Consider the following 15,728-nt stretch of genomic DNA (forward strand, 5'->3'; position numbering starts at 1 on the left):
ACTTTAGTCATTATTCGAAGCCTCTTGTCTATCAACAAGATGATTCTTCTTTGCTTGAAGTGATGAAGTGTCGACGGCTGGCACTCGCAGGCTAAGATATTTTAATCGTTGACAAACGAAAATAACCGTCACAGCCCAGCTAATTGGCACGCTGAAGTTACAATCGGTATGCCACTTAGCACACAGAATTGATTGCCGCTGGGGCAAAAGGCTCTAGAGTAGACACCCACAAGATGAGCAAACGAACTTGTCAAGATCTTCGGAAGAAGCTGGATACACCGCTTCTAATCAGTCGTATGGAAATCTCTGCAGGAAACCATGTCCAGCAGTGGATGATGATGATATTTCAGTAATTCCTAAATGTTAGTCCATCAACATATAGGAAAAAAGAGCATGGGTGACAACGGCGCACATGCACTTTTTAAACGGTTTTATTTAGTTTGACCCGTACGGAATTTGTTTGAGTCAAAATTAGAAATTGAAATTTAAGCACCTTCCCGTTGTCAGATTGATCTGAAATTTGGTACACACATTTAATTTAGATGACAATACAATATAATAAAATCAATAGCATTATAAATCTAAGATGGCCGCCGATACAAAATGGCGGATTACATATTTTTCCTTAACCCCCTCAATACGGGTATCAAATGAAAGGGCTACACTAGTAAAACACGATGCTTATGTCAAAATTTAAAATTCAAGATGGACCCCGTTCCAATATGGCGGACTAGGTACATATTTTTCCACAACCACCTCAATATGGGTATCAAAAACCGTTTAACTTAAAAGTTTTTAAATGTATTTATTTCTTTACACGACAAACAATGTTTATATAAGTACGGTATAATGGTTGGCTAACGCTATAATAACCAAGTGTGTTAGAAGGACCAGAGAATTCGTCACAGGCCTAGTGTGTCGCTCTGAGAGGGCTCGATGAATCGACTTCGGTGACGACCTGATGGCATTCCTAGAAGACTTGCGCCCGTTCACAACATATTCTTGTATCTCTTAGCCACTCACATATACATACATTAAATGGTTGCTCTATTTTCTGTTTTTACTAACTTGATAATGATACATTACTTTTTCATCGAGATAGAATCAGAAATGAAAAGAAGAACCCAGGTCACCAACGTAGTTCGAAGAATTACTTGTCTGTAACTGCTATGGGCGAAGCACATCTCTCATCCCAGGTTCACGACTGGAGACTATGATGCGGTAAACGCGACATAAAGATCCTAGTTGGACTGACGCCATAGGTCAGGGGATGCTGCAGGACGCTTACAGCGCAAGTCATCGTGGCGACCTTTGGTGAAGGCCTCTCGGCTGACGTGGTGATGAAAAATAAGCAGCATCTTCTTTACTTTAGTTTATCATAATCCTTATAATACAAACCATATACCGTCGTTATTGAAGTTTTAAGTATCAGACAGAGAAACAAAAGTCATTTTTATTCACTTACGTATAATCAATATTTCGTTGCAGAAATTTGTTACTACAATATCTTTATATTAACGTTATAAAGATAACCTTTTGATGTTGATAACGTGAATGGTAAATTACAAATGTAAATCTAATAGATAAAAATTCGGTTCAGAATTTTTTGAGTCAAAAATATAGTTTTCTTTTGATTAAATCCAGCACTACTTTATTTGGAATTATATGCGCCTTAGATAGTATAATATGATGTACCGTTCAAAATTCAGCGATATAAGAGATTCGCGGAAGAACCAAAGGTCACCGAGGTAGAATTGTTGAACCTTGAAGAATTGTTCGACTGAAGTGTCAATGTCTCCCGAATCGTTCGTACCACCAATGGCCGTTGGGGCTGAAAGACGCAGTTGAAATATATTTTGATAGAAGAACCCACAAAGAACCTAATCGTGTTGTTTTTCGTCAACACTCACAATGTACGAAAAACGGTAGGAAGCCCATAATATTTTATGCGGCTAGTGTATGAGCGCCCGCAAACAATAAAAAAAGAAATACTTCAACGTGATGCGGCGTGGAGCCGTTAAAAAATATTAAGTGTATACAACGACAGCTCTAAATTAGACACATATGAGAGTTAGGGAAGCATTCTCACTATGTGAATATTTCATGCAATCAGGCGTTACCTCGCGGAAGACCATCCTAAGTAAGAAAAGGACCAATATTTAGCCACTTCCGCACATGCAGTGGTAGTCGTGCAATAAAGTGCACCGTCCGCCAGCCCGCTGATAAATGTGTATGCGACAAACAATGCGAATCACACAACCGTCACCGCCAAATTACTCAACACGTGTTTCACCCCTCCACGGGGCATCTTCAGGAGCCACGCTACACCGATTAGTGCCAAACACATAGAGTTGGCACTAATCGGTGTAGCGTGGCTCCTGAAGATGCCCCGTGGAGGGGTGAAACACTAAATATTGGTCCTTTTCTTACTTACTATGTGAAATCAAGAGAAGCTACTCCCGGAAAGTTTTAGGCGATCAAAATCATCCGGAATCTTTTTATTTTTATTTTATTTTTACTTCTTGAGGAAACTTGAAAAACAGTTCTACAATAATAGGCGACATACACGACATGGGATCATCACAGGTATCCGCCTTAGTATTATATAGATTGTGTGTACGTACAAAAGGATCAACTTTTTATATATACCTACTATAAAAGTGTTTAGCAATAACAAGGTGTGCAACAAAGTTTTACAAGACGTATATATATTATTTTCATGTTATATATAAATAATATTTAAAAAATAGTTAATTTAAATTGAAGAACCAAAGAAATCTATCATGTATCACTTCAATGATACGCTTTAATGCACTCCGGATTAACACTAAAACCGTCAAATTCTTAAATAATTCTTCGACTAATTCATTAACCCCACGCGGAGCACACAACAAAATTGAATCTGTAACGTTTAGTTTTTAGCTTGATAGAGTACGGTGCTGAACTGGATCAAAGAGCTAACAGTCATTGCCAAGTATTTAAAGACGGCAGCAAAATACAAGGAAAGGTCAGTGCAGCTACAACATTTTGACACGACGTGAAAGAAGCAGCAACAAAAAAAGAGTACTGCCATTTGCCAAGCCGAACTAGTTGCGCTGTCCAGAGCAACAGAAATGTTCGTAAAACGCATGGCATTACAAAATGGAAACGAAATATAATATAATAAAATCTCTATTTACCTGAACCAAAGTTCAACATAAATTTAAATATTTCTCTCCAAGAACAAAATCATCTTTTGGCAGCTCGTTTAGCCCTGGGCGCTGCTGTTGCTTGTGGCGGTCAACTTTTCTGCGTCTTCGGAAATCAGATCTAGTTGCTTATGCGACGTAACGCGATGACGATTTCCGGAACTCAACACATAAACATTGCCGTCGCGGATCCAACAGTTCGTAATGCCAAACTTTTGACGTGCTGCCATAAACACCTCGTGCGTTCTCTTGGTCAGGAACTCTGACAGTGTAATGCCGGTTCCCTTTAATTTAGTTTTATTGAACCAGATCTTGTCGCGAGAGCTGATGTCTCGCATCTTCAGCAGGATGATTCTCGGCTGCTTGGATGACAATGGTCGGCCTATGCGATAACATCTTTGTATGTTATCGACACTAAAATCACTGAGCTGCAATCGCTGTTTAATAGTATCCGCGACAAGCTCTGCAGTGTTTTCGCTTTACGCTTCTGTGCAGCAATAAAATTTTCCGTCGCCTCTGCATTTCTATGTTGTCTACTGCATGATCCAAAGTCTCTATTTGCTTTTGCAGTAGACATAGAGCTTGGGTGACAAAGGTACGGAACGCGTTAAATTCAGCAGCCAAGTTAGGATTGCTGGATGTCGTACCTGCAGATTTTTGTAACTGAGCTTTAAATGCAGCCATCCTATCGTTGAATTCTTTCTTCGTTTCATCCATAGAGGCTTTTATTGAAGAATCCATTGGGGGGTAGATGAGTTTAATATTAAGTGATATTACGAGAGACGATAACAAGGAATTTAGTGAAAAAAAGCAAAGAGAAAAACATAAATCCAGACAGATAGACACTTATGCTTTGTTTGTATACATGTAGTAGAACCTAAAGACTTCTACACAAATTTTAAAGCGATAAATATTCACAGAGTTCTTTTTTGCGTCTATCATCTTAACTACCCTCGTAGTAACTCATATATTATATTGGTATTTACAAAACAATTTCAATTTACTGTACGATTATCATAATTCATGTCATCTGACAGACGCCTACTGCAAAGTCTAGACCTCCACCAGATATTGCCACGATGACCTGTCACGCGTTGCTTGCATTTGACCTCCTGCGATATTAATTATATCGTTCACCTAGTGATAAAGAATAACATTCATTTATTCAACATTGGAACTTTTAACAGAACTTTTATTGATCGTCAAATATTTATCTATAAATTTTTAATCTATTTTTTTATTGACTTCCACTTTGCAAGGTGTTATAGTTGTGGAGAAGAAGCAGGAAATAACTATACAACAACACATATTTTAATGAAGTTTAATAATACAAATTTATACATATATAGTTTATCAGATATAGCCTATATGAAATTAAAATAACCAAGCTACATCACTGCCAAGGATTCCTGTAATTTATTTCATTTATTCGTTTATTGAATTCGTCGAATAAAGCTTTTTTCGTCAATTTACCTTTAGTGCCATTTCATACAAGCAATTCTCTGAACTTTTATTTACGTTATAAATTCTCATCTCGGTTCTTCAATTTCATTCTTGGAGCATCTTTAAATTCACGCCACAATTTTTATATCGCCTCGCACCCCAACGGGGTAAGTGTTGAACAAATTATTAAAACATTAATATTAAGTAGCGTTTAGCTATAAGTTAGAGCTCAACAATTTGTCAGTATTCATAGTTCGATTGTTATGTATTCTTTATTATTTTTAATGTGTTTTTTTTTATCTTCGTTCTATTTATCTTACAATTCTTTACATTTTGTAACTATGTCCTGACAGTAAACAATCACATCAACTGCATTCGGCTTCTTCCCTTCCTTCGTCGCAAGCCATCTCGGGGTTTACTATCAGCGGAGCAGATTGTACTTATATTTATATATGCATATTATTACTGTGACATCTATTCACAGGTGCGAGTTTTATAATTAAAATAATCTTCTATCATTGAGGTTGAATCTATTCGTACCTCGCACCGGTACGAACACATCCTGTCTACCGGCGCTTCCTGTTTCGACCTGCTGCCGCCTGACCAGTCCTGGTAGATCATGCGGCTGCTTACCACCACCTTCAGGGGAGTACTGACCTGGGATGTATAATTAGACCAGGCCTTCTGCCCACTACCCTTTGCTTTAGGTACAAGTGCGGTTCTTTCCGCCACGTCTTCGAGCACAAACGCTTCCTGAAGTATTATTATTACCATGACAATAGCATCCGACGAAGTCAATAATCTATTACTTATAAGAATTTTTGTGACGTCATATTTTCAGGAGCGCAGATAAAGTAACATGGAACGAAGAAGGATCAAAAAAAGTTAAAATTCAGGCGACGTTTTTCATAAACGGCCCCAAACCTTTAAAAGAAAAGTCCTACCTGCATCGACATACGTGGGAGCTTATAAATATCGCCATGTTAAAGTTGACGAACTTAGCTCGACATCAGTGACACAAAGGCAGCCTAGCTCATAGTGTTTCATGTTAAAAACTCGACGTCCTATTGTTTAGGAAATATAATTAATTCATCATTACAATTTCGAGTCTTAAACCTTAATTAAGTAAGAAAAGGACCAATATTTAGCCACTTCCGCACATGCAGTGGTAGTCGTGCAATGAAACGCACCGCCTGCCAGCCCGCTGATAAATGCGTATGCGGCAAACAATGCGAATCACACAACCGCCACCGCCAAATTACTCAACACGTGTTTCACCCCTCCACGGGGCATCTTCAGGAGTTATGTTACACCGATTAGTGCCAAACACAGAGTCAGCTATAATTTGCAAATGTCATTTGGGTAGCAGTATAAGCCTAGGTATACGTGGTATAAGACAGACAACACAAAAGCGTGTACAAGTGAACCGCGACGGAAGGATAACACGGTGATTTATTTTAGTGGGATACTAGCGATTTGGACGGAATTGAAATTGGCAGTACTAACGCAATACTTCGCTAATTTGCACATTCGTAGTGTTAGAGAGAGAGAGAGGCAAATATGGGTCCTCTACTAGTGTGGCACGTGGATTTGTAACTGGCACTTAACTTTTTTAAGTTAAATTCACACGACTACTTAATTAAGACACCTTAATACTGTTGTCTGTTCACCTCGAGGGTTAGCGGTCCCACCTTACTCTTGCAGGTTCAGAGCCTCTATTCAAGAGGCTAATCTAATTCATTCATCATCATGTCAACCTGTAGGCGCTTACTACATTACAAGGCATCGGCTAATAAACGCCGCGATGACCTGTGTTGCTGTGTTTATATCCTGCAATTTCCCACGACCTTGACTATATCTGTATATCTAGTGGGAGGCCTAATAGAATCTTTCGGCTCCAGCTGGCGACGGCTGCAAGAGCCATGTATGCCCCCATTACCACCTCGGGCAATTCTTCGTGTTAAGTAATGATGTATTTACTACTGCTAAAATTAAAGCTTATTGTATCAGTACTTTACAATATTTAATATCTTCTCTTTTTTTTTAAGTTGTGAGCGTTAAAAGAACCACATATTTTTAGCACTAACACAGTTGATTTTAAATTGTAAACATCATTAGTTTTATTAAATTTATACAGTTTAAAATTTGCTTTACAGTAAATAAGGAAGCTTTTGTTGCATTGATCAATATCAGCCGGAATCGAAGAGATAGCTTTTCGTACGAAGCTTTCTAATCTTACATCTGTGGTGATATGTGGTAATTTTTGATATATTTCATGGTTCAAATTTATTTTCTTAAACAATTTACGTGTTCAGACTCATTCAGACCGACTTAGGGCTTACAATACCGAACTTCTAGAATCTTCTAGAATCTTAATACTGGTATTTGATATTTGAAATACCAGGATACCAGTATTAAAACCGGTATCATTAATAAAAAAAATTACTTGTTGTTTTTATTTATCTCACTTGTTATATTGACTTGTTAACAAATAATATATGAAATCCAATAAGTATTGTTCCGAAATGACTAGATATTATTTACTCTATTACATAGGGAGTAGGAGTAGATAGGTACAAAAAAAGGTGGAAGCAAAAAATTAGTACACATTAAATTGTATGTTACATTTTACATGTAACAGGCTCGTATGGCATTATACACTTAAAGAAGCCAAAAATTTAATTAAATTGATAGTATATATGAAATGATATTATCTTGCGTTTTGTTTAATAAAATATGCTCTTAAAGACATAATCAATCGCTTCATCAAATTCAATTTTTATCAACTAATGTAATACCAAAATACCGGTATTTTTACATGAATACCGGTTTTTAATACCGGACAAAAATCGTCCGGGATTGCGATATTCGATTCCAACTGATAAAGTCGCCGATAAGTGAGTGACTTAAAACAATTTTTTTCGGTGTACAATGTACTACCATTGTATTATAATTAATTTTATAACAATATATTGATGGAAGAAAATCGAGAAAATTAATTCAATTTTAGTAATGCTCAGTTGACCGCGTGTTGCTCATCCCTGGCTTACATAGACGTCATCACTAAATACAAGAAGAGGGTAGGCGAAAAATAAAATGCTTCATTGTCTTTTTTATTATTAATTTATTTATCAATATAATATGTATATAATGTATAACTTACAGCCTTACATGGCGTCAGTCGAATACATTCGGTCGACCGGCGCGGCCGGGGCGCGCGTCGATACAATAAAACTTACATCTCCCAGTTTGTTCTCGGGCCCGAAATAAACGACTAACGCCTACAAGCTTAAAAAACATATTCTTAATTATAATTTATTCCAAAGGATACACCTATGTTACCTTCTACGGTTACCGTTCTACTCGCTCTATATTACAACAACCAAATTTTTATAATCATTTTCCTTTTTAAATCGAAATGATCAACGAAAAAAAAAAACATCTCCCAGTATATACCAAGCAAATGCGAAAGTGACAGATTTCGCATCATTGCGTTCAATATACACCGAGAGACTCCGGGAACAACAAACATATCCCCCTGTTTACACCACTTACAAATAATAGCAAGATATTTTTTTTTGTTATATTTTTCAATTTATACAGTAAGACTACAATTTACGTTTCGTTTTGTTTTAGCACAATGCTCGTCTCCTTTGGCGTACTTTAGAAAAGGAAAAAAAAATAATTGCAACAATCAAAAGTGTTTAACTTAAAAAGAAAAACTTAACAATAACTCTTCACAAGACGTTTTGTTTTGCCGCGTCATCTCATCCGTTCATTTCCCAAGCATTCTAACATTCTAATAATAATGATAAAGGCTTTGTCACTGTCATTATTTCTATAAACAATATTTATTTAGATCTGTAAACACTACATTTTTATTTAATCATACTGGCAATTTTTTTTTAATTTTTTGTATGTTTTCGACGTAAAAGGCATTTAAATTTTAACTTCTATTTAGATGATTTTGTTATTTATTTGCCTAATTGGCAAAACAGCTTTTTAATTAGATTTTTTATTTATATTTTATAAAATTATTGTATTATAGCAAACTAGCTACAATTGATAATCAGACCTGTGTTATATATTCTGCATATTGCAGACATGTGATGATAAAAACGATCCAGCAATAGATGAAATGTAAACTGACAACTGACACAAGATGGCCGCCAAAAGCAAATGGCGCAGATGCGAGACGCGGCAATTTCACGCTCTCAATCGCTTCGTCACAATCAGCTGAACACACCTTACAATGTATCGGCTTACAAATAAAATCTGTTTTAAATCGGGACGGTCCAAATCACGCTGTATTTGAGTGACACAGAAATCGTTCATCATGAAACGGAGAACTCTGTCAGCTATATGTACAGTACAATCAACTGGAACAATCTTGTTAATTTTCTAATTATTTATAACAGTAATATAATGTCGAATTGGTTATGTATACTTAATTGTGAAACTAAAATCTGATATCGCGGTCTCCGGGGGATAAAATAGCAGATGTTACATTTTTTCATGCTATTTACAGAATCTGCAACTTGCACTTTGTTTACATACATAAACATTTTTCGATTTTTACGAATTCATTAAAAAATAATTAAATAATCCATTCATTAATTTTTGAAAAGTAGCTTAATAAGTTAATTTTAAAGTATAAACAAAATAACAGTTCTCATGTTAAATTTTGTTTTAGCCAATTTATTTCTCGAAGACAGCAATATTTACATTTCAGACTACGATATTTCGACTGCTATACAAGACATAGCTCTTATTATGTTTTTAATTATTAATGAATCGTCAGTATTAAGGATAAATGTTTTATTTTCACGATCACATGCCGTCCGATTCCTGTGTCAATTTTAAAGATTAGAGAGAAAAAAAAACTCCATTAAATGTTTTCAATAACAGAATAATAGGAACTATTTTACACGCAAAGTGGTTGAAGCGAATTAAGCGGTGTTGACATATTAACCTATACATAACGAAATAAGGCGGCGCGCGTGACGCGCGGGGTTCGGTGATGTCATTCGAAAAAAAAATATTAGCTAGTTTGGAAAATTATTTTTCCCACAAAAATCATTACATATAATTTCCCAACAACGCACGCGCGTCACAACATCGCGTTATAATTAAAAAAAAAGCAATCTTACATTCTAAGAAAATAAAAGAACCATATCAATGCACACCTTAAAGTTTTTTTTTTTTAATTATTTAGTGCAGTAACAGTTAAAGTTGCATTAGCTTATCCTAACCGACAGCCATCAAGACGTTCAATCCAATTAATAACTCAATTAGATTCTGTCAATTTGAATAAACAATGCATTGGCTCATGTTGGTATTTATAGCTTTAAATAACAAACACATTGAGCAACTCGGCGAAATTTCCACATGGCTCGCAACATCGCATCTAGCGTATTTCTATTTACAGCGCCATAAATATTTTAATTGTGGCAACACTGAAAATTCTTAATTGTCCAAACGAATATTTACTTCTCAATATTTCTCAGGTATTCATTGAAAATTTCAGTACATATTTACAATTGAACGCTTCGAAACAAAATAATTGTTAATATATGCAAAGGATAATGAAATTCAAAACCTAGACCCGAAAAGAATCATTGAAATAATAATGATTTAAAGATGTCGAAAAGACAAATATTTACAATTTTCAATAATTTACATTTTTCAATATTGACCATAGAAAACGCATAAATTTAAGAAAAATACGCTAAATGCGAACGCTCTTATAACATAAATCTTAAATAAACCTTTATAATGTTTAAATGTTACATATTTCGGGTACAACGGTCGAGGATTGTGTATATAACTGAGGGTAGTTGGCTGATCAAAATGTACTTTGTAGGCAATCAGTCATTCGTGCGTCGACCAGCGTCGTGCGCGCACGTATTTGTGCTGAACTCTCCCGCTGTGCGATTAGTGTTGTAAAACAGAATTGACATTGCAACACTGAACAAAATTCTAATTCGCAGTTCTCTAAAACGAACTTAATAAAATATTTTAGTTTTTGACATTACTTGAATATAAACCACATGAATAATGCCAGATACAGAACAAAAATCTTTATGTACTGTTTACTAATATCTTAGTCCATATCAAAATATTTATAAATATAAACGAAATATATTCTATTGTTAGCATCTAAGTGTAAAAGTAAAGTAGCTGAATAAAGAAATGCTATTTATTTCATTCAATCAAATCCAATGAAATACAGCGATAAATACATTATCTCGCATTATATAGTAATGGGCATAATAAAAGGTATAAAAAGCAGTTCAAAAATCATTTTTATAAAGAACACAATCCACGAGCGTTACCACTGTATGCGCATTCGATTCAGTTATTTGTACAAATGGCAGTCAAAGTTGGAAAGTCTGAAATGCCCTAAACACCCGCCATAAACGTGTTCCGTTCACCATCTCACAGTGTATGGCATGGTACATCTTTAACGACATCTCTTATTATACACAAGCACGGCACGAATATTTTGAAAACAGAAAAAAAAGTTGATAAAATCGTTATTTTACAAACTACCAAACATTCGTACAGTCTTTCGATCTACCTACATCACCCGATGTGAATACGTTAATATCAATTCGACTACATGAATATCAACACCTGTACAACGAATTTATAACAATTCTGCAAATCCTTTAAGGACCCCTACGGGTCACGGGATACGGGGGGTTAGTACTCGCCAAAGCATTGGGCGAGTTTCGGCAAATAGCAACGGCTTTGCAGCAGTTAAAACTAAAGTGTTGCCATCGGAAAAAAAAATCGAATGACGGTGCGTTTTAACAGAAAAAAAGTAAGTCACAAATCAATTAACGATGGCAATTTAAATGAAAATTAATAATAGGAAAAACAATCAAATTCATTACTAGTTGCTTGACACAGCGACGGTATTTTTTTTACAATGTTAAAAATATATATATTTATAAATATATAATAGGCACTTACACTAAGGGTCTAATGTCAAATATTAGGTTTGAATCGCAGGAGGGCGGGCGGCGAGCCAAACCGCGTCGTTCATGCTCGAGAGCTGAAACAAAACGCAATCTATTGAAATTTAAAATATCTTTATTGAAACAGACGCACTTTTGAATCAGCAAATATTTCAACAATCTATGCAGTAGGCTGCAATCGGCTCAGAATGCTGTTTTGAGAAGAGTTCAACAAATTCTCATTTCATATTTAATTTATCAAAGTATGACGTATACATTATAAAACAACCATACAAATATAAATACATATGTATAATATGTTAATGTTTCATAGTAGATGAATTAACAGGCTTAACTAAAAATAAATTCCGCAAAGGAGTCAAAAAGCCAAATTGTACACATTTCGATCAGCTAATAATTCTACAATAAGATTTATTTCATCACATATTTTTAATTTTAAATCTAACAAAATTTAGATCTAAGATATCTTGTGGAACTTTATAATTTATGCGTAAATTAATTTGATGTTATCTATTATTTTTCATATAATTGTAATAATTGAACAGGCTGAAACATCTATTATGAAAAATGCACCATCGACATAGTCAAACGTATAAAAATGAACTCGAGTAAAACTTAGCGAATGTCATTATTTTATAATATAGTTTATTATATCTTAAGTACCCTTTTTTGTACAACATTCTGAAGGAAAAATAAGATATACCATAGGGAATATAATATATGACTATTGAGAGTTTGCGCGTTGTGTGACAGCTATGGAGTTCGCACGTTTGACAGTTCAGTTTGAACTTCTCGCGCTACAAAATTTAGTTCTTCAGTAGCTGCATTGGACAGTATTTATAGATGAACGTATTAAGTACCTAAAACTATGAAGTATTAACCCTTTCCACTCCAATGTCGAGTCTCACTCGAAACTGATTTTGTTCCACAAGCTCCACTGTCAAATGATACTCATGGCGTAATATAATGTAATGATACTTATAAGGGGAATGGACATGGTGTAATACTTCTTTTTGCGGAAAATTAAAAAAGAAACATGCTATTTTTGCAAAACATGTGAGACAAAACCTTCGCCTCATCCTGGGATTGATTGTCTCGAAAAATACCATACCAAAAGGGGATTATAAAGATTAAAATTAAAAAACGTGATTTTAGCGTGGAGCTGATGGAATAAAAACAAAAACAGCCCTGGAGTGGAAAGGGTTAAATATAAACAATCACTCACCAATGAGCGACGTGTGCAGGCCCGTGGACAGACGAACTGACACCATAGGTGAGATGGTGTAAATAAGTAAACGCGACGACGCAACCGGCCCCAAGCCCTCCCGCACTATAACAATCAGTTCATTTAAGTTCTATCTATATATAAAATGCAATATCGCTATGTTAAGTAGCACAGGGTCCGTCCGTCCATCAGTGCGTCTTCGCGAAGGTCGGCGCCTTCATTGAATTTGGCGCGTTATCCTTGGTGTTGGGCGTCTCTGCAACAATACGAGATTATTTAAATATTGTATTATTAACTGATGGGCCGCATAGGGAGGCTCAGGGTCACCTAGAGAGCAAAGGAGATGACTATGCCCGGAGCTTCGCTGCAAGATCGAATTAGAAATGGGAATATCCGCAGAACCAAAGTCACCGACGCAGCTACGAGAGCTTATCGTCTGAAATGGAAGTTGGCGGGGCAGACAGCTCATGCCACCGACCACAGTTGGGCCTCGAGTGGCAACTACGAACCGATAGATTCGGCGTGGCTACGCCCTTTATTACAGACAGACGACATAGTGAAGATCGTGAAAAGTCGCTGAATGTGGGAAGTCGAGACCAGATCGTGGCGATCTTTGGGGAAGTACATGTCTGGCACTGGGGGCCCATGTGGTGATTATGATTAACTGACAACCAAAACTGGTTTGATGAAAATTGGCATTAAAAGCTTCGCCTGGGGCTTAGTTCATATTGGAAATCTATAGTGTCAAGAAATATTAAATTTGTAAACCTCATATAACTTAATATGTTCTATATTGAAAAGTGAAAGACGTCTAAAAGATGTAATCTAACATATGTCGAATAAATAATTAATGCATTTGAATTCAGAATTCGTGAACAAGTAAAAAAGATAAAACAGAGGTAAACGATCTTTTTCAAAATACGTGCGCATTTCAAAGCCATGTAAAATAAATAAGTAAATGTTCTGATGATCCCGTTTAAAGTTACTAAGCTCCAGAAGGTTCTGGTGTGAACTCGGGCAATCGTATGACTTGTTCTATGTTATAAGTTATCGTTACTTACGCCTGGGCCTGGCACTTGCAACGACGCTCTGCGCGCCGCACGAGCCCGCCCTGCCGCGGCTGTTGGCCACGCCGCCCGCGCCGCGCCTGCGCGTTACACAGATTAACAATTAGCAGGTGCAAGTAAAAAGCAGGTCTCTAAAAGAAAATACGTGTTAAATATTTAAACAATAAATAATGTTGCAAAATAAAATAGTAAGGAAACCTAGAATGTAGTAGTTGAGGATGGATGTATGACTGGGAAAATTGTAGAATGAAAGAAACAGTACGAGAGATAAGATGATATATGAAAGAGAAGAATGATAATAATAAAAAATATGAATAAATTACTAGAATTAAAAAGTCCCTGTCCCACACGAGATAGGGGAACGAGAGGTCCCCAACAGCGAGGACCAATAAATAAAAAGGTCTCTAAAAGTTTAGTTAACAATAATTATTGACCTGAGTCACTTAAAAGCGAATAATGCTTGCGCTAAGCAATCGCTCCTAGAAAATTATAATTAATATTGTTTTATTTATATTAACAAGTGTGTAAAAAATGTGAGCATGTCTTTGATTTGTGCGTTATCTTAGGTGTCTTTGGTGTCATTGGTATTTATGGAGTTGTATGTGGTAGTATGTGGTCTGCCATGTAAAGTGCCGGTGATGTTTGTGTTGTCTGTAGTACTTGCGTGTCTTTAGTTGCTTTGGAGTGTCGATTGATTTTGGTATCCATCGTGTTATAGATATTTGTGGTGTCTTCGGCGTGTGTATTGTCTTTGGTAATTTGTGGTATGTTTATTGTATGAGGTGTTTGTGGTGTCATTTGTATTAATGCCATCTTGGGTGTATGTGATGTTATCTGTGATATCTGCTACGTTTTAGTATATGCATGTATGCGCCTGTGAGCGCGCGTGTACTTACGCATAGTGTGCAGGCGCGTGGTGCTGCGCTAGCTGCGCGTGCGCACGATCGCTCTCGGACACGGAGCGCGTGCGGTCGTAAGGGCGCGCGTGAGGCCCGCGTCCGGGCGCGGCAGGTCCGCGCGCTGCGAGCAGCTCGTTCAACTGCGGCTGATAAATCATCAAATATATATTAACCCATTCTTCTTCTTTTCAGCCAATAGACGACTGTAAGCCACAAGGCTTCTCCCACCCACTTTACCCGGCTTAATGTCACCACTTGGGAACTTTTTACTACAATATATAACACTACATAGCAGCAATATTATAAATCACAGGTTTAATGTTTGGCGTTTACTGTGCACCTCATAAGAAGGTTCAAGGCAACCCAGAGAGCAATGAAGAGAGCTCGGAGCTTCGTTGCAAAATCGAATCATACATGAAGAGATCCGCAGAAGAACCAAAGTCAACGACGTAGCTCGAAAAATAACTAGTCTGAAATGTCAATAAGCATGACACATAGCTCCTGACGGTTGTTGGGCTCAATAGTTTGAATGATGACGAAGATTTTTTTTTAGTTTATGTCCGTCCGAAGCTAAACCTTTTACAGAAAGCAAAGGCCAAAGTTCCCTCCGAGGACCCGATTAAGGAGGCCACCAAGCTTTTTAATATCTTGGCCTGAGGCTTCATGGAGTGATTAGACGCAAAATATCCCAAAAATAAATATCGACTTGGATGAATACACATTTACTTGGCTTCTTTAAAGAAGGTTCCTTACCTCTAGGACGCGAAAGTCCTCAATCGACTTGAACTTGGCGAGAAAGCCCTGCAGTTTCGGCTCCACCTGCAGCGCTCCAGCATGTTTGTAGTACTTGAGGAAGGCCCAGAACTTCTCGAGACCGTACAATTGACCTGGAAACCAGATGAAATATTTTATACTATTTGGAG

At 36.6% G+C, this 15,728-nt stretch overlaps 1 protein-coding gene across 6 annotated transcripts in view; it reads right to left on the reverse strand.

Moving 5' to 3' along the window:
* Positions 1-9,590: 9,590 nt before the first annotated feature.
* LOC137927414 (la-related protein 1-like) overlaps positions 9,591-15,728 on the reverse strand; it is a 90,001-nt gene continuing 83,863 nt past the window's right edge. For all 6 annotated transcript variants that reach the window (XM_068771221.1, XM_068771220.1, XM_068771218.1 and 3 more), the window contains 5 exons: positions 15,559-15,692; positions 14,803-14,951; positions 13,901-13,986; positions 12,840-13,095; positions 9,591-11,691 (listed from right to left, as the gene is read on the reverse strand). In XM_068771221.1, the coding sequence (XP_068627322.1) occupies positions 13,028-13,095; positions 13,901-13,986; positions 14,803-14,951; positions 15,559-15,692 (437 nt within the window). In that variant the 3' untranslated portion in view covers positions 9,591-11,691; positions 12,840-13,027. The remainder of the gene's footprint in view (positions 11,692-12,839; positions 13,096-13,900; positions 13,987-14,802; positions 14,952-15,558; positions 15,693-15,728) is intronic.

Source organism: Battus philenor, unplaced genomic scaffold (genome assembly GCF_028537555.1).
Source record: "Battus philenor isolate CCGP_79_NKW_IND1 unplaced genomic scaffold, ilBatPhil1.0.hap1 SCAF_30, whole genome shotgun sequence".
Lineage (NCBI taxonomy): Eukaryota > Metazoa > Arthropoda > Insecta > Lepidoptera > Papilionidae > Battus > Battus philenor.